This window comes from Vipera berus, assembly GCF_964194415.1.
Source record: "Vipera berus genome assembly, chromosome: 1".
Taxonomy (NCBI): domain Eukaryota; kingdom Metazoa; phylum Chordata; class Lepidosauria; order Squamata; family Viperidae; genus Vipera; species Vipera berus.
This window is the reverse complement of record NC_138202.1, coordinates 183,936,528-183,961,783: the sequence shown is the minus strand read 5'-3', so window position 1 is coordinate 183,961,783 and position 25,256 is coordinate 183,936,528. Positions and strand designations below refer to the sequence as shown.

General features: G+C 42.4%; 1 protein-coding gene across 1 annotated transcript in view; it reads left to right on the top strand.

Moving 5' to 3' along the window:
* The window catches only part of ABCA12 (ATP binding cassette subfamily A member 12), a gene marked incomplete at its 5' end in the record, with an annotated part of 277,161 nt that overhangs the window by 127,622 nt on the left and 124,283 nt on the right, over positions 1-25,256 (top strand). Inside the window, 3 exons of the mRNA XM_081312657.1 lie at positions 10,069-10,248; positions 13,158-13,470; positions 13,823-13,937. Of these exons, the coding sequence (XP_081168783.1) occupies positions 10,069-10,248; positions 13,158-13,470; positions 13,823-13,937 (608 nt within the window). The remainder of the gene's footprint in view (positions 1-10,068; positions 10,249-13,157; positions 13,471-13,822; positions 13,938-25,256) is intronic.

Genomic DNA, 25,256 nt, shown 5'->3' with positions numbered 1-25,256 from the left:
ACATTGACAGATTTTGAGTTAATTTGGAAAACAAGTATATACAGGTAGTCCTCGACTTGCAACCATTTGTTTAGTGACTGTGCGAAGTTACAATGGCACTGAAAAAAATGGCACTTATGACCATTTTTCATACTTATGACCAATGAAGCATCCCCATGGTCGTGTGATCAAAATTTGGATGGTTGGCAACTGTTTCATATTTAAGATGGTTGCTGAGTCTCGGTGCCATGTGATCATCTTTTGCGACCTTATGACAAGCAAAGTCAATTGGGAAGCCAGATTTACTTAACAACCTTTTTATTAGCTTAACAACTACAGTGATTCACTTAACCACTGTGGCAAGAAAGGTTGTGAAATGGGGCAAAATTCACTTAATAACTGTCAAGCTTAGCAACAGAAAATTTGGTCTTGTAAATTGAGGACTACCTGTATAATATTATATTTTTCTAATATTCTCAATGGAACAAGTTATCCCACAAAAGAAACTATATTATTTCATCTTATGTTCCTCTCTGTAGTATAATCTTTTGATGAATTTGTATATCTAAGCCTGAGCTTTCCAATTTACTTTCATCCTTATAAGAAAATAGAAATCAAGTTGGAAATGTTTTTATACTTGTCATTATTGCAATTGTGATAGTAATAGCTATAGTTATAAAGCTGTACATTTTTGCACACCTGCTTATATTGGCTACTGTACAAAAATGAAAATAAAAAAGAGACCAAAAGAAAGGAAATTGGGAAAAGATAGGGTGGAAATCAGTGAGTGAGGACTTCTAACAGCAGTGAGTGACTAATGTCGCTTTACAGAGGTTCTTGTTTAGGGTTAGGCATTTATCTGTATCTAGAGAGAGCTGATTAAGATTCAGAATGATAGGTAAGATAGGTAAGCTTTATACTTGGATTTCAGTAAGGAATTTGACAAAGTGGACCACAACTCACTTCTTGATAAGCTATGTGGATTAGACAGCATCACCACCAAATGGATTTGTAACTGGCTAACAAACTGCACTCATTGTGTCATCTTTAATAGAACTACATCTACATGGAGGAATGTAAGCAGAGGGGTACCCCAAGGTTTGATTTTAGGCCCAGTACTCTTCAATATCTTCATAAACAATTTAGGTGAGGGGATAGAAGGGGAACTCCTCAAATTTGCAGATAACACCAAGCTGGCAAGAATAGTGCACACCCTAGAAGATAGCCTTAAGATACAGATGGGTCTCAACAGATTTGGTCCCTATCTAACAAAATGAAATTGTAGAAAAAAGTAAGGCCAAAACCACCAAATGTACAGGTACAGATTAGGTGAAACCTGGCTCAGTAGCAGTAACTGTAAGAGAGATCTTATAGTCCTAGTGAACAATCACTTAAATAAGAATCAGCAGTATGCTACAGCTGCCAAAAAAACTAATGCAATCCTAGGCTGTATTAAGAGAGGGATAGAATCAAGATCACGTGAAGTGGTAAGACCACACTTGGAATACTGCATCTGGTTTTGGTCACCACAATATAAAAAAGTTGTTGAGACTCTGGAAAGAGTGCAGAGAAGAGCAACTGAAATTATTAGGGGGCTGAAGGCTAAAACATATAAAGAACGGTTGCAGGAATTGGATATATCTAATCTAGTGAAAAGAAGGACTAGGGCCAACATGATAGCAATGTACTTATACTTTCCCAATTCCACTGTCAAACTACTGTTACTCTAGGAAATTTGTTTTAAGTGTTCAATCTTCCTTCCTGTAATTTAAAGTTCTTATTCTGGGGTCTCTGTATGGAGAGACAGAAAATAGGTTTTGTTTGCTTCCATGTGATATCTTTGACAAGTACCATCCTATCCTCACCCCTCTGCCACCCTGTAGTCTCAAGGTTTAAAACAGCAATTATTTCAATGTCTATGGAGATTCTCAGTCATCCATGTCATGGTTGTACCAAAGGTGCTTTTTCAAAAGGCAAGTGGACTTTGTTTTTCTTTGAAGACATTTCATTTCTCATCCAAGAAGCTTCTTCGGTTCTGAAGAAGCTTCTTGGATGAGAAGCAAAATGTATTCAAGGAAAAACAAAGTCCAGTTCCTTTTGAAAAAGCACCCTTGGTGCAATTATTTCAATTTTTTATAGGAAAAAGCTTCTGATCCTTGATCATTCTCATTGCTTTTCTATAAACCCGTTTTAATTTTTCTTCATCTGGACATAATATGAATATTGACCAACATTAAATGGAGTGGAATTATTAATTATTAATATATCCTCAAGAAGCATTTGTCTTTTTAAAAAGCTACATCAGATTCTTTTTAACTATATATACATTTTAATTAATTCATCAAAGTATGAAATACAAAGAGATATTTAAAAAAGTAATAGAAAACTGGGGGGAGGGGAAAAAGAGAAAATATGGTGTGAAGATGGAAAAGGAAAGAAAAAGGCACCGACTTCCAACTCTCTTTAACATAGTAGAAGATAGCGCCATTAAAACCTTAATTTTTTACTTCTACACAACAGTATATACTAGACATTTCTATAGCAACAAACCTATGTAATAAGCAAAAAAAATATCTAAGTTTCATTTTTCTTTTTTTCCGTGGCAATTACAAAATCCAGAAGCAATTTCCAAATGGAAACAAAATTAAATATATTCTCTTCTCTGGATAAAAGAGTCAATTTAACCATCTCTGCTTCTCCTTGCTGTGGAAATAGCATATGCTTCTGTTTACTCATTAATCTTTATAAACTGTCATAATTGATATTAAAGAAATTCCCTATATTATTTCAGATTTTTTAATCCTAAAGGGAGAAAAAACTTTTTCTGTTTTTTAAAACAATAAACACTACTTTATTTTTTTTAATTGAAAAGTTTTACAGTACATTTTAACTTTAATAATCCCCCCCTCCCCCACCCCTACCTAACCCTCCCTATCCCTCCCCCCATTCCCCCTCCCCCCCCGACTTCCCAGAGCTAAATACAGGGTATAAAAACAAAAAACAATCATAAGCATCCATATGCTAACAACAATAAACTATTAATTCTATCACCCTCTAGCTCATATAAAATGATTACAAGCAATATTAATATTACATATAAAAAGAAAAGAAAACAGAAAAGGAAACTTACTCAAATGCTAAATGAAATTTCTTAGTCCCATATTTATTCTGAATATAATCAATCCACTTTTTCCACTCCATAATATAACGTTCTTGCGAATGATCTTTCAGGTAAGCCGAAATCTTTGCCATTTCCGCCAGGTCAGAAACTTTTAGAGTCCATTCTTCTATAGTCGGCAGTTCCTCCTTTTTCCAATATTGACCTATTAAAAGTCTTGCTGCTGTAATTAAGTTCAGCATCAACTTAACGTCCACAACAGTAGCTTCTGTAATTATGCCCAACAAAAACAGTTGCGGACAAAACTTTATCCTTTGCTTAAAGATCTTCTGCATATTCCACCAAATTTTTATCCAAAAAGCCTTAACCTTTTTGCAGGTCCACCATATATGAAAATACGTTGCATCTTCACCACCACACCTCCAACATTTAGGCTGATAATTCAGATACATACTTGCAAGCTTTTTAGGGTCTAGATGCCATCTATAAAACATTTTATAAAAGTTCTCTCTTAGGTTTTGGGCTTGCGTAAATTTTACGTTCCTCACCCAGATCTTTTCCCACGTGTCCATTGTAATAACTTCTTGAATATTCTGAGCCCATTTTATCATACAATCTTTAACAAGTTCTGTTTCTGAGTCAATTTCTATCAATGCAAGATATATCCGTTTGATATGTGCTGGACCCTGGTTTCTAATTTGCTTTATCAAATTTTCATCGGTCATTGAAAAACCAATTTTCTGATCTTCTTTCCACCTGGCCCGTAACTGAGTATATTGAAACCAAGTTTGAACGATCTTCTCATCTCGCAAGAAATTGTACGGCTTCAAACACCAGACATTTCTTTCCAAGCTTAAAATCTCCTTATACGTAGTCACATCATGTTTGAAGCCAACATTTATGTTTTCTATTGCGTGTTTTGGGATTGCCCACAACGGCATCTTGTAGTCTAACTTATGTCTATACTTCTTCCAAACTCTCAACAATGCCTGTCTTAAAATATGCACTTTAAACACATTATCTACCTTCTTATCATACAACAAATATGCATGCCAGCCAAATAACAAGTCATGGCCCTCAAGATTTAATAATCTCCCTTGTGTCAAATTAATCCAATCACTTATTCCTGATAACGCAGCAGCTTCATAATATAATTTAACACTACTTTATTTTTTAAACTTCCTCTTAACATACATACTTTAAAGTTCACTTTCAATGATATTTTACAAACTTTAAAAATTACTCAACTATTATATATAATATAACCCCACACAAATCTACATTAAAGCTTTCATTCAATTATATATATCACATCAATAAATATCCAGTTAACTCCAATTAGCTCATTGGATTTAAATCTCTCTCTCAAATTTATTCTCATGGATTTCTTCTTTTATTTTCAAATTTGATCAATAATATTTTACAAACTTATCTTCATAGAATAAAGTCTTTTTCTTCTCAAGAATGTCTATCAAGTCTCTTTTCTTTAAGAAATTCTCAATCTTGCTAATATCCATGAAAACAGTCTCAAAGTTGTTCTGTTAAAAGTAGATTAACTCAGAGCACTTCCTTGTAGAATCAAATCTTATTCTCTGAGATGTCTATCATATCGTTTTTCTCAAAGGATTCTCAACCTTGTTAGTATCCATGAAGAAAAATCCAAAATTTGACCTCTTAAAAATTGTGAATTTACTTGGCACTCTTTTTCCAATTGTGCTGAGAGGGTTATATTCAAATCTTCATCAGAACAGAACAGAACAGAATAGAGCTGGAAGGGACCTTGGAGGTCTTCTAATCCAGCGCCCTGCTGAAGCAGGAGGACCTATACCATCTCAGAGAGGTAATTGTCCAGTCTCTTTTTAAAAACTTCCAGCGATGAAGTGCCCATGATTTCTGGGGGTAATCTGTTCCACTGGTTGATTGTCCTCACTGTCAGGAAGTTTCTCCTTAATTCCAGGTTGCTTCTCTCTCTGATCAGCTTCCAACCATTGTTTCTCGTTCTTCCTTCTGGTACTCTGGTGAACAACCTGACCCCCTCTTCTTTCTGACAGCCCCTCAAATATTGGAATACTGCTATCAGCTCTCCCCTATTTCTTCTTTTCTTTAGACTGGCCAAACCCAAGTTCCACTGTCATTCTTCGTACGTTTTGGTCTCCAGGCCTTTGATCATCTTATTTGCTCTTCTCTGAATTTTTTCCAGACTCTCAACATTTTTTTGTGATATGGTGACCAAAATTGGCTGCAGTTTTCCAGGTGTGGTCTTACCTGGGCTTTGTAAAGCGGTACTAGTACCTTGTGTGATCTTGATTGTATGCCTCTGTTTATACAACCCAGGATTGTATTAGCATTTTTGGTTGCTGCTACAAACTGCTGGTTCATAGTTAAGTGATTGTCCACCAGGACTCCAAGGTCCCTCTCAAGTTACTGCCTCCAAGCCAGGTCTCGCCCAATCTGTATTTGTTCCTTTGATTTTTCCTGCCTAAGAGTAAGATTTTGCTTTTCTCCACATTGAAACTCATTTTGTTGGATAGGGCCCATTGTTCGAGTTTGTCAAGATCTTTTTGGATCCTGAGTTTGTCTTCTGAGGTGTTGGCTACTCCTGACAGTTTGATGAGTTCCCCTTCAATTCCCTCATCTAAGTCATTTATGAAGATTTTGAAAAGTACTGGGCCTAAGACGGAACCTTGTGGTACCCCACTGCTTACTTCTCTCCATGTGGATGTAGTGCCATTGAGGATTACTTGTTGAGTATGGTCTGTCAGCCAGCTACAGATCCATCTGGTAGTGATGTTGTCTATTCCACTTTTTTTCTAGTTTACCAAGGAGTAGGTTGTGGTTTACTTTGTCAAATGCCTTACTGAAATCTAGGTATACTACATCCACTGTGTTTCGCTGGTGTCACTTTATTGAAGAATGAGATTAGATTGGTTTGGCACGATCTGTTTTTAACAAACCTATGCTGGCTGCTAGTTACGACTTTCTTTGCTTGTAGTTGTTCGCAGATCTATTTTTTTTATTATCTTTTGTAGGATCTTCCCAGGTATTAATGTTAAACCGATTGGTCTATAGTTGCCTGGGTCCATTTTTTTCCTTTTTTGACGTTGGGGACCACACCAGCCCTTTTCCAATCCTTGGGTACTTCCCTAGTGCTCCAGGATTTGTGGAAAATGTTGTACAATGGTTCTGAAATAACATCTGCCAGCTCTTTCAGAACTCTGGGATGTAATCTGTCAGGTCCTAGTGATTTGTATTCATCAAGATTGAATAGGTGTTCTCTTACCATTTTCTTGCTTGTTTTGATTTTAATAATAATTTGGAAGGGACCTTGGAGGTCATCTAGTCCAACCGCCTGCTCAGGCAGGAAACCCTATACCATTTCAGACAAATGGCTGGCCAGTCTCTTCTTAAAAACTTCCAGTGTTGAAGCATTCACCACTTCTGGAGGCAGGTTGTTCCACTGGTTAATTGTTCTAACTGTCAGGAAGTTTCTCCTTAGTCTCTCCTTGATTAGTTTCCATCCATTGCTTCTTGTCCTGCTTTCAGGTGCTTTGGAGAATAGCTTGACTCCCTCTTCTTTGTGGCAGCCCCTGAGATATTGGAACACTGCTATCATGTCACCCCTCACCCTTCTCTTCGTTAAACTACACATACCCAATTCCAGCAACCGTTCCCTGTATGTTTTAGCCTCCAGTGCCCCAGTCATCTTTGTTGCTCTTCTCTGTACCCTTTCTAGAGTCTCAACATCTTTTTTACATCGTGGTGACCAAAACTGGATGCAGTATTCTAGGAGTGGCTTTACCAAGGCATTGTAAAGTAGTATTTTGTTTCTAGTATGCCTTTTGCAGTTGTTGTTGTTGTGGTTTTTTTTGGTGTGTTGGGCTATGGTTTCTTTTTGTGTGAAGACTGATATTCAGCTTTCTCCCTGTCGCCTGTAATTTCCTTGCCATCTTTTCTCTTTAGTGGGCCTACAGTTTCCTTAATTTTTTTCTTGTTGTTAATGTGTTGGAAGAAACTTTTTTTATTATCCTTGATTTCTGTTGCAAGTCTTTGTTCATTCTGAGCCTTTACTTTCCTGACTTCTTCTTTGCATGTTCTGACTGTCTGCTGATAATTGGCCTTGGTTATGTGCCCCTCTTTCCATTTTTGGTATTTGTCCTTTTTGTCTTTTAGTTTGTTAGTGAGATCTTTGTGCACCCATGCTGGTTTCTTCCTGGATTTCTTTTTTTTTTTCCTTACTCAATGGTATTGTGCTGATATGGGCTTTTGTGATCGTGTTTTTCAGGGTTTCCCATGCTTCTTGGGTTGTTTTTCCCTTTAGGATTTTCATCCTTGGGATCTTTCCTAGGTTCTCTCTGGGCTTGTCAAAGTCAGCTCTTTTGAAGTTTAGGACATTGGTTGGATTCTTTTCTATTGCTAGTGTTTGCATTATATTAAATTCCAATATGACGTGGTCACTTTCACCCAAGTTTCAGGCAATTTCGATTCCCTCTATCACTTCTTTTCTATTTGTAAGGATTAATCCAGTATAGCTTTGTGTCTAGTTTCCTCCTCCACCTTTTGGGTGACAAAGTTGTCAGTTAGGTTGGTTAGGAATCTCTTTGGTCTCCTGCTCACTGCAGAGTTTGTCTCCCAGTTGATGTCTGGATAGTTGAAATCTCCCATTACTACTGTGGTGTGCTTCCTGTATACATTTGTTAACTGGTTGGCAAAGAGTTCATCTGTATCTTCTGGTTGGTTGGGTGGCCTGTAATATACACCTATGGAAATGTCACTTTTTTCTCTTTTATATTGACCCATATACATTCTGGAGAGAGTCAGGTGCATTTCTGTAGATATGTAGTGTTCTCTTACATATAGTGCAACTCCCCCTACTCTTTTTGTAGACCTGTTTCTTTTGAACAATTTGTATCCATCCATCTGTCCATTCCATTCATGGGTTTCATCCCACCAGGTTTCTGTTTATGCCAACTATGTCATACCCTCCCTTGTGTACTATTGCTTCTTGTTTGCCCTGTTTGTTTTCCAAGCTTTGAGTGTTTGTGTATAAGCCTTTAAGGCTTTTATGCCTGTCCGTGGGTATGTTTCCTGTATCTCCTGTTTGTTGTTTGAGTTTTTCTTTTTTCTCAACACTGCTTACCTCATTGTTTGGTTTGTTTTCTTGGGATTTGTGATTAGTTTTCAGTTCTAGAGATTCTAGAGGTTGGTCACCCTTCCTCCTCAGTTTTAGTTTAAAGCCGTCCTGATGAGTTGTCCTAAATGTAAAACTTTGCTTTTCTCCACATTGAAGCTCATTTTGTTGGATAGGGCCCATTGTTCAGGTTTTTCAAGATCTTTTTGGATTCTGAGCTTGTCTTCTGGGCTGTTGCTACTCCTGCCAGTTTGGTGTCATCTGCAAATTTGATTAGTTCCCCTTCAATTCCCTCATCTAAGTCATTGATGAAGATATTGAAGAGTATTGGGCCTAGGATGGAACCATGTGGTACCCCACTACTTACTTCTCTTCATGTGGGTATAGTGTTATTAAGGACTACTCATTGAGTATGGTTTGCCAGCCAGCTACAGATCCATCTGGTGGTGATGTTGTCTATTCCATTTTTTTCCAGCTTATCAAGGAGTAGGTTGTGGTCTACTTTAAACTAGATATTCCTGACCTTGCTTTTATCATTCTCAAGTTTCAATCTTTCCCTTCATTGCACTGTTCACAATTTTATGAAATGCATATGCATTATGCACCGATGACGTTAAGTAATGTTAGATAATGAAATGTCTGCAAGAAAACAGCTAAGGTTACAGCTGCAGTCCCCCTACAGCCCCTGCAATCACCCATTGCACCACTACTCTCTGCGGCACATAGTATTTAGATAATGATGGTTGCTTTACAAAGGAAAATTCAAGAGCAAAACCAACAAAAATTTAACAAAAACACATATTGTATTAAAATGTCATAAATCAAACAGTACTATACACAATATGTAATATTATTTTGAAAAATAATTTTCACATTTTTCACATGAATGTTTCCGTTTGTATGATTAAAGTTAAATAACCAAAATGAAGGATAAAGTAAATAAATCGAAAGGCCTGTTTTCTGAATAAAGGACTGCCCTTTATAATAAAGGACATGTGGTCACTATACCAATGTGTGAAGACATGTCGCCTAAAAAGAGTCTTTGATTAGTTTCAGTAGCACTGTCTTCCATGAAATTGTTTCAGATTTGTTTAACAGGAACAGTTAAACAGTCATTGTATTGCACAGAATTCTGGGAAGGGTTTAATTGTATTATTTTGTCATATAAATTTAAAATGAATTATAAGCTACATCTCATTTTAAAGGATAACCAACAATTGTGGCCAAAAACTTTCTCACAAAATCTGGTCCTGTGACTCCTTATGTTCCTATTAAATATTGTTAAGTTTCTGAGAAACTGCCATTAGTAAAGCAAACCTGACCATTAGTAAAGCATCTCTGAACAAAACCAAATCTGCTATATGAGTATTTGCGTGCCTGGCTGAGGAATTCTGGGAGTTGAAGTCCACAAGTCATAAAAGGGCCAAGTTTGAAGACCCCTGGTGTATATGCAAGAGTATAGTTATGTGTGTGTTTGTGTGAATGTATATACTATATGTACACCGTATATATATATCTGTAGAAAGCTGGGTAAAGAAAAAAAATGCATACAGGTAGTAAGGAAAGGATGAACATTTATAGAAAAGTTCTGTATCTATAATCTGAGACAGATCACATCTGCAGATCATATCTTATGTATTTTATTTATTATTATTAATAGTAATAACATTTTAAGAGAACAAGTTATTGACAAAGAGTAGAGTGTTTAAAGCTGTAGGAGTTTCATATCTAAATTTATTAAACTAATTTTTGATAATTTGGGGGATGTGTGTGAATTTTTAAAGAAGGTAAAACATTATAATTTGAAGATTAATTTTTTCTTGCTTGATTTCTTTTATTTCAGATGATATACGTTTGGAACTACAGAATAACACTGACATAATAAATCAACTTATCATTTTAGCAAGACTATCAATAAATGCCTCTTCATGTGTGCTGCTTGATCGCATTCAGCCAGGCAGAACAGTAGAGGAAATGGAGATGATGGCAAAAGATCTGTTTCTAAGAAATGAACTTTTGGCAAGTAAGTAACATTGTATGGATTTCGATTTTTTCCCCACTGGAACTTTTAAAGAAATATCAAGATCAGACATATTATTCGAGCTAAACTACCATGCCCATAATTTCAAAGTACTCATATGATCAAACTAATGCACATGTGACATGTTTTTCATTTTCAACAAATTAAATTATTTTACAACAAATAAACTATCCTGGAATGCATAGGTGCAAAAACCACCACACTACATCATTTCACTGCAGCCCTCTGGAAATACTTCTGTTTCATAATAACAGGTATAGGATTTGGGTTGAATGAAACCATAGTAATAGTTACAGAAGTTTAGGTTTAGGTTTAGGTTTATTAAATTTTATACCGCCCTTCTCCCGAAGGACTCAGGGCGGTGAACAGGGCATATCATAAAACTACAAAAATACAAAAGTTAAAAAAGAATTAAATTATTGCCCACAGTAAAAACAATAGAAAATATATATAAATATTAAAACCCTAAATAACTCCCCATCAGGCCAGGCCAGCTTGTTCAAATAAATGGGTCTTTAACCCGTGCCGGAAGGAGCGGAGATCCGGTGCCATCCGGAGCTCAACCGGCAGCTGATTCCACAAAGCCGGAGCGCCCACAGAGAAGGCCCTCCCCCTGGGGGCCACCAGCCGACATTCTCTGACTGGAGGCACCCTGAGGAGGCCCTCTCTGTGGGAACGCACGGGGCGGAGGGGAGTCGACGCCGGCAGCAGGTGGTCCCCGAGGTATTCCGGACCCATGCCATGTAAGGACTTAAAAACCATCACTAAGACCTTGAACCTCACCCGGAAGACAACTGGTAACCAATGCAGCTCGCGGAGCAAAGGTGTAACATGGGAGTACCGGGAAACTCCCAAGACAACTCTCGCGGCCGCATTCTGTACCAGTTGGAGCCTCCGAGTGGTCTTCAAGGGAAGCCCCATGTAGAGAGCATTGCAATAGTCAAGACGAGAGGTCACAAGCGCATGAGTGACCGTACACAGGGCATCCCGGTCTAGATAGGGCCGCAACTGACGCACCAGGCGAACCTGTGCGAAAGCCCCCCCTAGTCACGGCTACTACATGATCTTCTAAGGTAAGCCGTGCATCTAGGAGGACTCCCAAGTTGCGAGCCCTATCTACGGGGGGTAAAGACTCACCCCCCATAGAAAGTGATGGAACATTTTGAATGTCCCGGGATGCCGGAATGTACAGCCACTCAGTCTTGTCAGGGTTGAGTTGAAGTCTGTTCCTCCCCATCCAGACCCGAACCGCCTCCAGGCAACGGGACATCACAGCGAGGGCATCACTGGGGTGGTTTGGAGTCGAAATGAAAAGTTGGGTATCATCAGCATATTGATGATACCCAACTCCAAAACCACGAATGATCTCACCCAGCGGTTTCATGTAGATGTTGAACAGGAGAGGAGAGAGAACCGAACCCTGAGGAACTCCACAAACGAGAGACCTAGGGGCCGATCTCTGCCCCCCTGCCAACACCGACTGTGAACGTCCCAGGAGATAGGAGGAGAACCACCGAAGAACTGTGCCTCCCACTCCCAATCCCCTGAGACGCCGCAGCAGGATACCATGGTCAATGGTATCGAAAGCTGCCGAGAGGTCTAATAGGACTAGGACAGAGGAATATCCCCTATCCCGGGCCCTCCAGAGATCATTCACCAGAGCGACCAATGCCGTCTCCATGCTGTACCCGGGCCTGAAACCCGATTGGTACGCGTCCAGATAATCTGCTTCATCCAGGACCAGAGGGAGCTGATGCGCCACCACACTCTCAACAACCTTCGCAAGAAAGCGAAGGTTGGAGACTGGACGAAAGTTGTTCAAGACAGCTGGGTCCAAGGCAGGCTTCTTGAGGAGAGGTCTCACCACCGCCTCCTTCAAGACGGTGGGGAAATTACCCTCACTCAAAGAAGCAAATATCACTGCCTGGAACCAGCCTCGTGTCCTCTCCCTGGCTGCATAAACCAGCCAGGAAGGGCACGGATCCAATAAACATGTGGTGGAGCTCAACCTCCCCATAATCCTGTCCACTTCATCAGGGGTCACAGAATCAAACTCCTCCCAGATAACATTGACAAGACCGCCCGTGTCCTGATCGTCAGACTCTGCCCAGCTGGAGTCCAAACCAGTCCGAATCCGAGCGATTTTATCCGACAGATGTTGACCAAACTCCTCGGCACGACCCTGCAAGGGATCCTCCCTCACCTCCTGATTAAGGAGGGAGCGAGTCACCCTAAACAGGGCGGCCGGGCGATTATCTGTGGACGCGATGAGGGCAGAGAAGTAATTGCACCTCGCTGCCCTCATCGCTGCGAGATAAGACCTAATATAGGTTCTTAACTGCAACCGGTCGGATTCAGATTGGCTGGACCTCCAGCAGCTCTCTAGGCCCCGTTTCCGATGCTTCATCTCCCGGAGCTCCGCGGAGAACCATGGAGCTCGATGGGATCTGCACCGGGTCAGGGGCCACAAGGGTACAACTCGGTCCAGTGCCTCAGTGGCTGCCCTTTCCCAGGCTTCCACTAAGGCATCCACCGAGCTGTGAGCGACGGAGGCAGGTGGGGATCCCAGCGCTGCCTGGAACCCGTCAGGGTCCATTAAGCGTCTGGGGCGGTACCATCTAGTTGGTTCCGCATCCCCACGGTGGGGGGTGGCAAGACGGAAGACCAGCCGCAGAAGGTGATGATCGGTCCATGACAGGGGCATAATAAATGGAGAGTCACATGTAAATTACACCAACATAACTGACACTATTCATTTTTATTTTATTATTCTCTCAATTGATAGATCATCAAGGATGTGTGCAGCTTCTTTTGGGCTGAGATATAAACATACATTTTTATCATATACTAAGTATTTGATAATTGCAAATGTTTCTCCCTCTTTATTAAAGGTGTGATTTTCAAGTTACCTTCAAGTGGGAAAAGAAAACACATAACATCTGGTGGACTTTCCCTTCCACCATTAGTTAATTATACCATACGAATGAGCAGCAAGATTTCTCAAACAACAAAAAGAATACGAGAAAAAATTTGGACAGTGGGACCACATAATTCAGCCTCGCAAAGCCAAATTTACAGTCGAGCATTTGTCTACATCCAAGATAGCATTGATAGAGCAATAATTGAACTACAGACTGGGAAAAGTGCAGAAGAAATAGCTGTCCAAGTTCAGGCCACACCATATCCTTGTTACAATAAAGACATGTAAGTCTATGATGACTGTAAAAAAATCAAATCAGTGATCAGAAGTCATGCAAAGTAGCTATATATATTGTATTATGCAATGTTTTGCAGTGTAAAAAGTCATATCTCTGTATCAGTGATTAGACATTGAGGGAAGACATGAGATATTTGTCAAAGTAGGCCAAAGTTGCATATAGCAAAATATTATTTCTGTTCTTAAAATGATCAAATACTTTTTAATTATAGACTGTGTGTGAGAGAAAACATTTTTACTGTTCAAAGGCTTTTACAGTACTTTGAAAATTATTTTAATTATAATTCACAAAGGGAAACTACTTTGCCTTTACCTAAATAATTACTTTGCTTTTTACAGGTTTCTGACTAGTGTGACCTACTCTCTTCCATTTACATTAATGGCTGCTTGGATACTTTTCATTGCAGCTTTTGTGAAAAAGCTCGTTCAAGAAAAAGACCTGAGACTTTATGAGGTAGGCTGAAGTTTTGAATACTTGCCCGGGCCTGAACTTTATTTGCATATCAATCCTGCAAAATTAGACTGATACATGCAGAGGGAATCCAACCATAGTATTTTTCTGTTGACTTGTTCACAGAGATAATAAAAATTCAATCTTCTCTCCAAACAATGCAAGCAAATTCACTGGGAATTGCTATTAGAGGCATGGCTGTGAGGTAGATATTGTCCTGAGAACATTAAAGAGAAGACTTATTGATTAGATAGGCTGCTCATAGAGTTTCAATATGGGGATAATAGAGCTAGTCTTCTGCAAAATATTTGAATATTGTGTTACTAGTTGATGTCTTGGCCTTTCTCTCTAAATGTTTGTTTGCTATTGGATACACATTTAGCACATATCTTGCCTACAGTGTAAGCCAGGGGTGTCAAACTCAATTTCACTGAGGGCCGAATCAGCATTGCGGTTGCCCTCAGGGGGTTGGGTGGGTATGGGCAGGGTGGGCATAGCCTACTGGGTGGGCGTGACTAGAGTGTGTATGGCCTACTGGATGGGCATGGCCAGCTCTACATCGTTTGCATCAAGGGTGCCTATGGGGGCCTGGGCAGGAGTCGGACAGATCTGAGGGTCTCTGGCAGAAGGAGGGTCTCTGGGCCAGGGCCAAGGCAATGGGGGCCGTTCCCTCACTGTTTCCAGAATGGCTTCGCGGGCCACATGAAACCACTTCACAGGCCGCATCTGGCCCCCGGGCCTTGTGTTTGACATGTCTGGTGTAAGCTTTAGTTCAGGCATGTCAAACTCACAACATCATGTGATGTCACGTGATGTATCGGGACTTTTTCTCCATTTCCAGCAATAGGATAGGTGCGGTTTCAGTGTGATGCATCTGGCCTGTGGGCCAGCAGTTTGACATGCCTGCTTTAGTTATTACTTGGCTTACAGATTGTTCCAATTATAGCAGAGGCTGAGAAATGTATATACTTAATACAGCAATCAAACAATACATAAGAATTAATGTATTGGATCAATATACAGATAATCTAGGTTAGCAAACAATTCATGTACATTTTTTTGCTGCAAAGAGGAACAAAATATCCAAAAGATGCAGTTCAATGGTGAGAAAAGTAAGGTCCTACACTTAGGTAGGAAAAACCAAATGTAAATGTATAGAATAGGCAACACCTGGCTCAACTGTAGTAACTGTGAGTGGGATGTTGTTGTCCTAGTAGATCACCACTTAAGTATGAGCCAGCGGCATGTTGCAACTTCCCAAAAACCCAATGCTATCCTAGGCTGGGCAGGGGAGAGGATAGCATCAAGATCATGAAAAGGGATAGCATCAAGATCATGAAAAGCGATAGTACTGCTCTACATTGCCTTAATGAGTCCACACTTGTGAAGGGTCAGATGAAAGTATATACATGCAGATGAGGCCCTGGGGATCAGAAGAAGGGTCATATGTGGAAATAGGACCCAGGTGTGGGTGTGATGGACATGAGAGTGAGGAAGATGAATTGTGAGAGAAACATTTACTCTTAGACAATTAACAACTTTTTCTTTCTGCTCATAGGGGATTTGCAGTACAAGCTTGCTAACAGTTGACATACTTGATAGCATTGTGAGGGGGGCTGCAGGTGTGGGGTAGGGGAGGGCGGCTACAGAAACAATGAAGCAAGACAGATTCACAGATTCATCAGTCAGAAACCACTTAGCCAGGATGTTGGGTACATGAATAGCTCACTTACAAGAAAACCCAAAACCACATAGCTGGCACAGGAAACTAGAAGCTTTGCAAGATACCCGTGACCTGAGGTGGGCAATAGGTGGCGTGACATTTAGCTATTTTGCATAGCAAGCAAGAAAACTTTAGGAGGCTACAATCCAGGTAAGCAATCAATATTATGTGTTATGCATGACAGGTGAATATATAACTTTATTATGGTCATAGACCAGCAATAGACGACACCCTTTACAATATGTTAAAAAATAGCACTTACATTAATAATAAATAATAACATCCCTGTTAATACATGTTCTCAAAATGTTAGGGTCACTCCCTAGTTTACGCGAGTGGGAAGCCGATAAGTTTGTGAGTAAATATAATGTTCTAAAAATTGTTAGAGATATGTCGAAAAAGTTGGCACAAGTTGCCAACTATCATTCTGTAACCATTTTTTTTTCTCGTGGACATTGCAGCAACACAGAATTTTGCCACTGCATGCGTGGTAGAAGGGTTTGAGTCCTGGAGGAGAAAGTCTACATAAAAATTGTCTGCCCTTCCTGGCAATCTCTCTAATAAGGGGAGAATGTATGCTGACCTATAGCCTCGGTATAACTCACAGTACAATAAAACATGTGAGATATCTTCGACTTCTCCTTTACTCCATATACATACCCGTTCTGTTATTGGTGTTCTCTTATACCTGCCCTGGAGGAGTGCTGAGGGGAGAATTTTAAATTTGGCTCTGAAGAAAGGTATTCTTTGTTTTGGGAAGGTCAGATTGTTGTGTCCATAGTTAATGGGAGTGGTTTCCCTAGGCGGGAAAACCTGGTGCAGTTATTGGTTGTTACATTCACGGCGGGAAATTCTGGGCCGGGGATTGGTTATGTTTAAAGGCACCTTAGTATATAAGATAGGGCTCAACGGCTGCTAGCCAGTTGACCCATGTGCACTCAATAAACGTTCTCTTATTCAACCTCGCTGTCTACGCTCGTCATTCCGGACTTAACAGTGGCGACGAAGGTGGGATAGACGGCGGAACAGCGAAGGAGCCGCGGAAGCCAGCTGAGCGGAAAGCGGGAAATTTGAATCACAGTCAACCGAACTACTGCCGCAACTGACTCACAGAATGGCGCAAGTCGGATCCCTGAAGGAGTTCGACCCGAACTACCCCGAAGACTGGGAGGAGTACGTTGGCCAAGTCGAAGGGTTCATGCTGGTCAACGGAATAACGGAGGACCAGAAGAAAGCGGCGGCTCTTCTCACCATTAGCGGCACACCGGTTTACCGGGTTGCCGTCGGCCTGTGCCAGCCCTTGCCGGTCTCCGGCGTGTCGTACGCCGACCTGTTGGCCAACTAAAGGTCCACTTTACTCCAAAGAGGTCCGGACTGTTTTGGCGGAGAATATTCGAAAAATGGAACCAACGGCCAGGTGAGTCAATCACACAGTTTGTGGCGGCAGTCAGAGAAGCGGCCCTGCGTTGCAAATACGATAACCTCGAAATTCGAATCAGGGACCGAGTAGTTTTGGGGCTGCGAGATGAACACTTACAAAACCGGATAATCGCAAAGCCCATGGGTACACTGCAAGAAGTCTTAGACGAGCTACTCACGTACGAGTCTACAGGCAGACGCGACCCCCCCTATAACAGCATGGCTGCCTCGGCTGAAATCAACCTCAAGAGCCATGTGGATGGTGGGGAGGTGGACTACCAGTGGGAAGCCGACATTGCAGAAATTGCCCGAAGGTTCGGGAAGATGGCGGCGAGACCCTCATGCTCCGACGGACCCGACCAAGGGAGAAGACAGCAGCCTCCAGCACCACAACGACCCCAGAGGGACAACCAAACCAGGCCTTGCGACCCCGATGCAAGGTGCGGCAGCTGCGGCGGAAACCACCTCCGAGCAACTTGCAGGTTCTGAACCGCGAAATGCCGAGGGTGCGGAAAAACGGGCTACATCCAGGCCATTTGCCGAAGCCAACCGCGCGACAACCGTCTCCACGAGCTCGACGCATGGGCCTCAGGTGAGGTAACCCCCGAAGGGAGTGGCGGAGAGACCCCAAGACCCAAGGCACGCACTTCCAACCCTGGGGCGGGGGTGGGGATCAACCACGTGGGAACCCCTAGAGTTAATCACACCCCTAGAATTAATCACATCCTGAGGCCTAAATTAAAAATTGGAGTCCAACTGCAGGGCATTCCCTGCAAGATGGAAGTGGACTTGGGGGCCTCAGTATCTATAATTTCCAGTGACACCCTCAAATACATTGAGAATAAAAGCGGCCGTAGAATTCCCCTAAAACCCACTAAACTACAGTTAGCCGATTTTCAAAAAAACCCCATAGAACTAAAAGGCGAGGCCACTATTAAAGTAAAATATAAGGGGTTTAATGGATTTTTAGACCTCTTAGTCACCGAGGGCCAGAGAACTAGCCTAGTAGGCCTCAATTGGTTCCCGGCCCTGGGGATCTGGGTAGGGGGAATTAACACAATTACTAGTAAGACCCTTAAGACTGTCTGCGATAACTTCGCAGACGTGTTCGATGGGTCGTTAGGGAGATACAAGGGACCTCCCATTACTTTTAATTTAGACCCTGCTGTTAGGCCCATCAGGCTTAAGGCCCGGAGGGTGCCTTTCGCCCTTAAACAAAAAATCGAGGCCGAACTAGATAAGCTAGTAGGCCAGGGCGTCCTAGAACCCATAGAGGGAGGCCTCTGGGAGACACCAATCATCACACCCCTTAAACCGAACGGGGATGTGAGGATTTGTGCCGACTATAAAGCCACCCTAAATTTAGCGATGAAAAAACACGCTTACCCGGTCCCGACGGTGAAGCAGGTCCTCGCGACAATCCAGGACGGCGCCATTTTCGCCAAGCTCGACTTGGCGCAGGCGTACTTGCAACTCACTGTGTCTAAGGAAGCCGCCGAGGCTCAAACGATAGTTACCCACAAGGGGGCGTTCCGCGTTCACAGACTTCAATTTGGAATAGCAGCAGCTCCAGGCATCTTCCAAGAGGTGATGGAGAGGACCCTGAAGGGCATTCCAGGTGTATGCCCTTACTTCGATGATGTCCTAATCGCTGGAAAAACTGAGGACATCTTAGCAGACAGGCTGGAACAGGTACTGGGGAAATTTAGGGATGCAGGGCTTAAATTAAAAAAAGACAAGTGTTGCATAGGTGTAAAATCAACTGAATTTTTAGGATTTAGAATTGATGCCCAGGGCATACACCCTACTGAAGGAAAAATTAAGGCAATCATATTAGCACCTGAACCCAAAAATAAGGCGGAACTACAAGCCTTCCTAGGCTTAATAAATTTCTACCACACCTTCTTGCCTCACAAAGCAGCCATTGCTGAACCTTTACACAGGCTGTTAGATAGAAAGACCCCTTGGCAGTGGCAGGAAAAGCACAGAAGCAGTTTCCAAACATTGAAGGACATATTGTCCAGTAACTCCACAGTCACCCACTTCATTGAGAACAAACCGATCTTCCTAGCATGCGACGCCTCTCCTTATGGAGTAGGGGCAGTCATAAGCCATATGGACGACCAGGGTCAACAGAGGCCTACTGCATATTATTCCAGGACCTTGACTAAAGCAGAACGGAATTATGCACAAATCGACAGGGAAGCCTTGGCCATCGTGGCAGGCATAGAAAAGTTCCACGATTACCTGTATGGTAGGAACTTTACAATATACACAGACCATAAACCCCTCCTAGGGCTATTCACCACAGATAAACAGACACCCCAAATCATGTCCCCTAGGATGCTGAGATGGTCAATTTTCCTTTCAGCTTACACATTCTCTATTAAACACAGGCCTGGCAAAGAGATGGGGCATGCAGATGCCCTTAGCAGATTGCCACTAGCAGATACTGGCACAGACCCAGCACCTGTGGGCCAAATCCTGTCTCTACAGGAACTCTCAGAATGCCCACTGACAGCCAAAGACATTGCAGCAGCTACCAGAAAAGACCACATCCTTAGCAGAATAGCAGCGTGGGTACAGGGGGGGTGGCCTAACAAAAATCCCGACCCCAAATTCACGCCGTACTTTAGAAGGAAGGATGAATTGTCATCACACTTGGGTTGTATACTGTGGTGAAATAGGGTTGTCATTCCAGAGGGCCATAGGAACACAATGATGGGGGAATTGCATGAGGGGCATCCAGGGATTGTTCAGATGAAAGCCCTAGCAAGGAGTCATTTATGGTGGCCGGGGTTAGACACAGCAATTGAGGACAGAGTAGCCGGGTGCTATCAGTGTCAACGGTCTAGGCCGGAACAAGCGCACACACCTGTACATAAGTGGGAAGTGGCTAGGAACCCTTGGTCTCGCATTCATATTGATTTTGCAGGCCCATTCCAGGGCCTCACATTCCTAGTTGTTGTGGATAGCTACTCCTGGTGGTTGGAGGTCGTGCCTGTAAAGTCTATGACTTCAGCCAAAACCATACAGGTCTTGCGGGGACTCTTTGCCACCCATGGGTTACCTGACGTGATTGTTTCTGACAATGGGCCCCAATTCACATCCAATGAATTTCAGGACTTCCTCAAGGCCAACTGGATTAGGCACGCGACATTGGCACCCTTCCACCCCTCCTCCAACGGATTGGCTGAACGAAACGTCAGGACAACCAAAGACGCCTTAAGAAGGATCATCCAGGGAAATTGGCATCAGAGACTGGCTCAGTTCCTGTTGGCCCAACACACGACACCTTGCACGGCCACAGGGAAAAGCCCAGCGGAAATGAGGTGGGGCAGACGTCTAACTACCAAATTGGACAGACTACACCCTGACAGGCTACCTGCGGAACCTGAACTGGACATTCCGACCCGGTCTCTAAATATTGGGGACACAGTCTGGGCAAGGAACTATGGACAGGGGGATAAATGGTCACAAGGGGTAGTCATTGACATAACTGGACCGTTATCTTACTTAATTGAGGGGGAAGGGAATCAGCTGATCAGGAGACACATTGGGTCCCCTGAAATTGTACAGGCCAACAATGACAGGAGCATCACTACACCAGACATTGCATTCAGTCATGACCAGTTAAGGGCAGCACCAGGGGGTGAGGGAATGGGAATACAAATCAGTGCAGCTGAAGCAACTCCCCAAAGTAGCACAGCAGAAACTGAACCATGTTCCCCGGGCAGCCCAACAGAGTCCCCTGGACGGCCCAGTGAACCCCAACAACCCATAAGTGCGGCATTGCCTGAGTCAGTGCCACAAACAACTGGGCCTGAAGCAGAAACAAACAGCAGAACAATAGACACCCCAGTTCTTGGCACAGCTGGCAGATACCCAGCCAGGAATCATAAGCCACCAAGTTATCTAAAAGACTATGTTAAGTAATTAACATTTATCTGGGGGGGAAGGGGTGTTGTGTCCATAGTTAATGGGAGTGGTTTCCCTAGGCGGGAAAACCTGGTGCAGTTATTGGTTGTTACATTCACGGCGGGAAATTCTGGGCCGGGGATTGGTTATGTTTAAAGGCACCTTAGTATATAAGATAGGGCTCAACGGCTGCTAGCCAGTTGACCCATGTGCACTCAATAAACGTTCTCTTGTTCAACCTCGCTGTCTACGCTCGTCATTCCGGACTTAACACAGATCATTTAGGTATCTTGCTGATTCCCACACACCCTGTTTGATTCTATCCCTACTGTGGAGAGCCAACCTGTTTAGTTCTTCTTGGAACTCCATGTCCTTCATTCTATTGATTACTACTTACTTTGCTTGGTCAAAGCCTAGAATACTGATGACAGCCCATAGGAGTCCAGCTTGTGATCTATCACCTGTTTCCAGGGGGAGGGGAAGTTGTCAGTCAACACAAGTGGGGAAAGTCCCTCTGGAAAGAAATGCATTTTAAAGCGGATTAATAATCATCAACTTCCAGGCTCTTACCTGAATTTGAGGCATGCCTGTCTCAATTCTTAACTGGGCATTTGGAGTTCCTTTGGGTGCAGCTAAGATGGCTCACAGAAATTTGGTTTGTATGGTTTCTAGCAAGTTTTTCTTTGCAAGGATTCCTATTTGTGCCCCATATAGAATTTGTGTCAATGTTTTGGCCTCGAAAAGTTTTAAAGCAGCAGGTACTAATTGACCTCCTCCTGTATAAAAGAAATGTTTAATTGCATTTGAGGACCTATTGGCTGTTTGCAATGTATGATCCAATTGTGCCTTCCATGTCCCTTGCGAGTGGAAAACCACCCCAAGGTATCTAAATGTTCTAACCTGGTCTAAACTATGTCCTTCTAGTTTCCAGGAGTATTGACTGGGTCTTTTAGCAAAAAACTAAAATTTTTGATTTATCCAAGTTAAGGACCAACTTGTTCTGTCTGCAATACCCAAGTATTTACCCTAATTGCTCTCTTCAGTCCTACAGGAGTTTGTGAGATAATAGCAGCATCGTCGGCATATACGTAGGAGAATCGGGATTTTGTGTTGTGCTAGGTTAGGCGGATACAAATCAGTGGAGCCCACCAATTGGCATTATTTTTTATTATTTCTGGCAGGACATTGTCAGCAACAGGTGCCTTATTAGTCTTGAGGGCTCCAATCAACTGGGATATCTCTTCTGGTGTAACAGGGGGCCAGTAAGGGATTTGGTCCAAACTAATTTGGCTCTCCTTAGTTACATAATCGGGGTCTGCATATATCTCTCTAAAATATTCTTCCCAGACATGTATCAGTACCTGGTTAGTTGGAGGTAGGGGGGATTTCCCCAATCCTCTGGTGATGTGCCAAAAAAGGGATATATTTTTTTGTCCTGACTGATGCAATTAGTCTGTGTCAAGACTCCTTCAAAGCTGCACTTTTCTTTTCTTTTAGAAGCGTCTTATATTGTGCCTTCAACTGCTTTAAGTAGTGAGTGTGATCCTTAGAAGGGACATTTTTACTTTTTCTGTACTCGTTATATATTTTATTCTTTAAAACTGGCTTTTTTGGACTGAGCTAATATTCTGTTAGTGAGAAGCGATTTCAAATTTAAAATTAAAGTTTCAAACCCCTGTAAGTATGATCCTTCAAACTTATTCCTTAGTAGAGATGTACGTCGTTCTATAGTTTCTGGAGCTAACATCCATTTAGTAACTTCCTTTGCATTTTTCTCAGTCCATTTAATTTTTACCTGGGTATTTTGGTTCTCTAACCTGGGTAGGTAGGTTGAGCCCGCCCTTAACAATTTCTGGTGTAATGTAAGAGTAAGGATTAGTGGATAGTGATCGCTTTCCAATCTCCATCTTCTGCAAGAATTTCAGGAGGTCGTATGATATTACCCAATAATCAACGGTGGATTTTCTTCCTGCTCCCCAATACATAATCTGCTGGGTAATCATCCCATGTGGAACCGTTAAGGATACAAAGGTCCAAACATACAGTCATCTGTCTTACACACAGACCTGCCCGATTTGCCTTGATGTCTTTAAATTGTCTGGAATGCAGGGGTTCTCCTGGTACATTCTCATCATAATGAATCTTAAATTGATTAAATAATGCTTGATCGTTTGGGCCCATCCTAGCATTTAGGTCCCCCCCCCCAATAATTATTGCTGCTGTAGGGTGTTTGTCTAAGCAGCCCAGGATAAAATCTTCTATACCGTCCCAAAACTTGTTGATCAAATTATTCCTATTGAGTGGAGGAATGTAGATATTAAAAAGCAAAATCTCCATCTGTTTAAATAAGAGTAAGGTAGTCACAACCCATGGTTAAAGAGGTGGCAGTGATACACATTTAAAATGCAAGGATGTATTCACTAGTGTCACAATGCCCCCTTTAGCTCTCCCACCCACCTTGCTTGGGACTGCTGAGATAGAGTTAACCCAATATCCATTTAACTGTATCTCTGTGGAGGCCCAGGTTTCCTGTAAAAAGAGAATGTCAAATTGTGAAATATAGTAAAAAAATGTTGTTCTTTCAATGGTACAGTCCAAACTCCTATATTCCAGGTTATAATGGAGAGGGGATCATCTTTTGCAGTTCATCAGAAAATTTGATTTATACAAAGGGAAGTTGTAGGGTTGTTGCAATGGCTTGAGGTGTCATCACGCACAAAATTAGCCTTCTCTAAAAGGAGGGGAGCCCCATCAAAATTCTGAGTAGACTCCTAGGAGAATTGTCTAGGGTAAGAGGATTTAGCACCAGCTAACAAGGCTTGCCATTCCGGTGCCTCTTCTCTAGGTGTAGAGCAGGGGGTTATTAGGTCATGCTCCATTCGGCTTTGAGATGATGACATTGAAGTGAGTCCTCTCTCGATTTCTTGATGTGGTACTGGAGGAATCATCGGATAATCACATAAGGATGCTAGCATCTCCTTCTCTAATGGGGCCTCTACTGGCCCCTGTGTATCTCGGCTTCTGTTTTCCATGTTCTCATATTCATGCAAACCGTTGCCCCCTGGGGGAGAAGTAAGAAGCTCATTTATAGGGGAAACCAGATCAATAAGCGGTTCAGCCATGTTGATTGTAGCCAATAATGATTTCTTTAGGTTTTCTAACTTGAATAGTATATTATCTTGTTCTTTCCTTGGGAGAGCGCCAAAAGCATTAATGAGACCAGTTTCTGTGCTGTTAAGTGCATCTTCACTGAACGAGGCTGGCTTACTTTCTTCGTCTCCCTTTCCCAAGGTTGAAAATACAGAAGAGACAGCAACCTTGGGAGCTCGCATATTAACAATTAAGAGTTTAACCCTTTCCTGCTGCTTAAGGTTGCTCAATTGATGTGTCTGTGTAACGGTCACTGACTAAGCCAGACTTGTTGTCTCCAAGAAGATCATTGGATGATTTAGGGCGGAAATGGGTTCCTTTAAACCTAGTGGCCGCCTCCTAGTGGCCAACCATATAAGTACCTGCACAGAAGCCTCTATTTCATTTCTGTTCCTGTTTGCCTCAATAAAGCAATGTTCCTGTTTGCAACCTCTCATCTCGCTTACTGCCTCCAAAGAACTCACTACATAACACCGACGATGAGGATGGGATCCTGCCTCTTCAGAAGAGCTGGAAGTCATTAGGGGGTGAGGCCAGCACAGCACCTGGCAGGGACTGTGTCCCCCCCTCAGTCGGCCTAGCAAACCACACTAGCGACCACACCACCTGCGGACCAGTCCCAGGGCCTACAGAAGAAGCAGGATGAGGCAATGTGAGGCACGAGCCACAAAGACTTTCCCACGATGGTGAAAGTCGGAAAGCTCAAGGAATTTGATGTCACTCACACAGAAAAATAGTCATCCTACATTTCAAGAGTAGAGAATTACCTCCATGCCAACCAAGTTGCCGAAGATGGCCTGAAGGCCGTAACACTTCTCTGTGTCTGTGGGTCTGCAATGTTCGATATCATGGAGAATTTAGTTGCACCGGCGCAGCTGGAGTCCATTACTTACATGGACCTGAAGAAATGGCTCGGCGACCATTTCCAACTGAAGCTGTTGGTGATAGCGTGGAGGCATGCCTTCGAATGAATTCAACAACCTGGCGAGATAGCCACAGAATTCATCGTGGCATTGAGACAAGCTTCACGCCTGTGCCAATTTTTGGGCTTTGAGACCGACTTGTCTGTGGACTAAGGAACAGAGAGCTGCAACAAAAACTTTTTGCAAAAG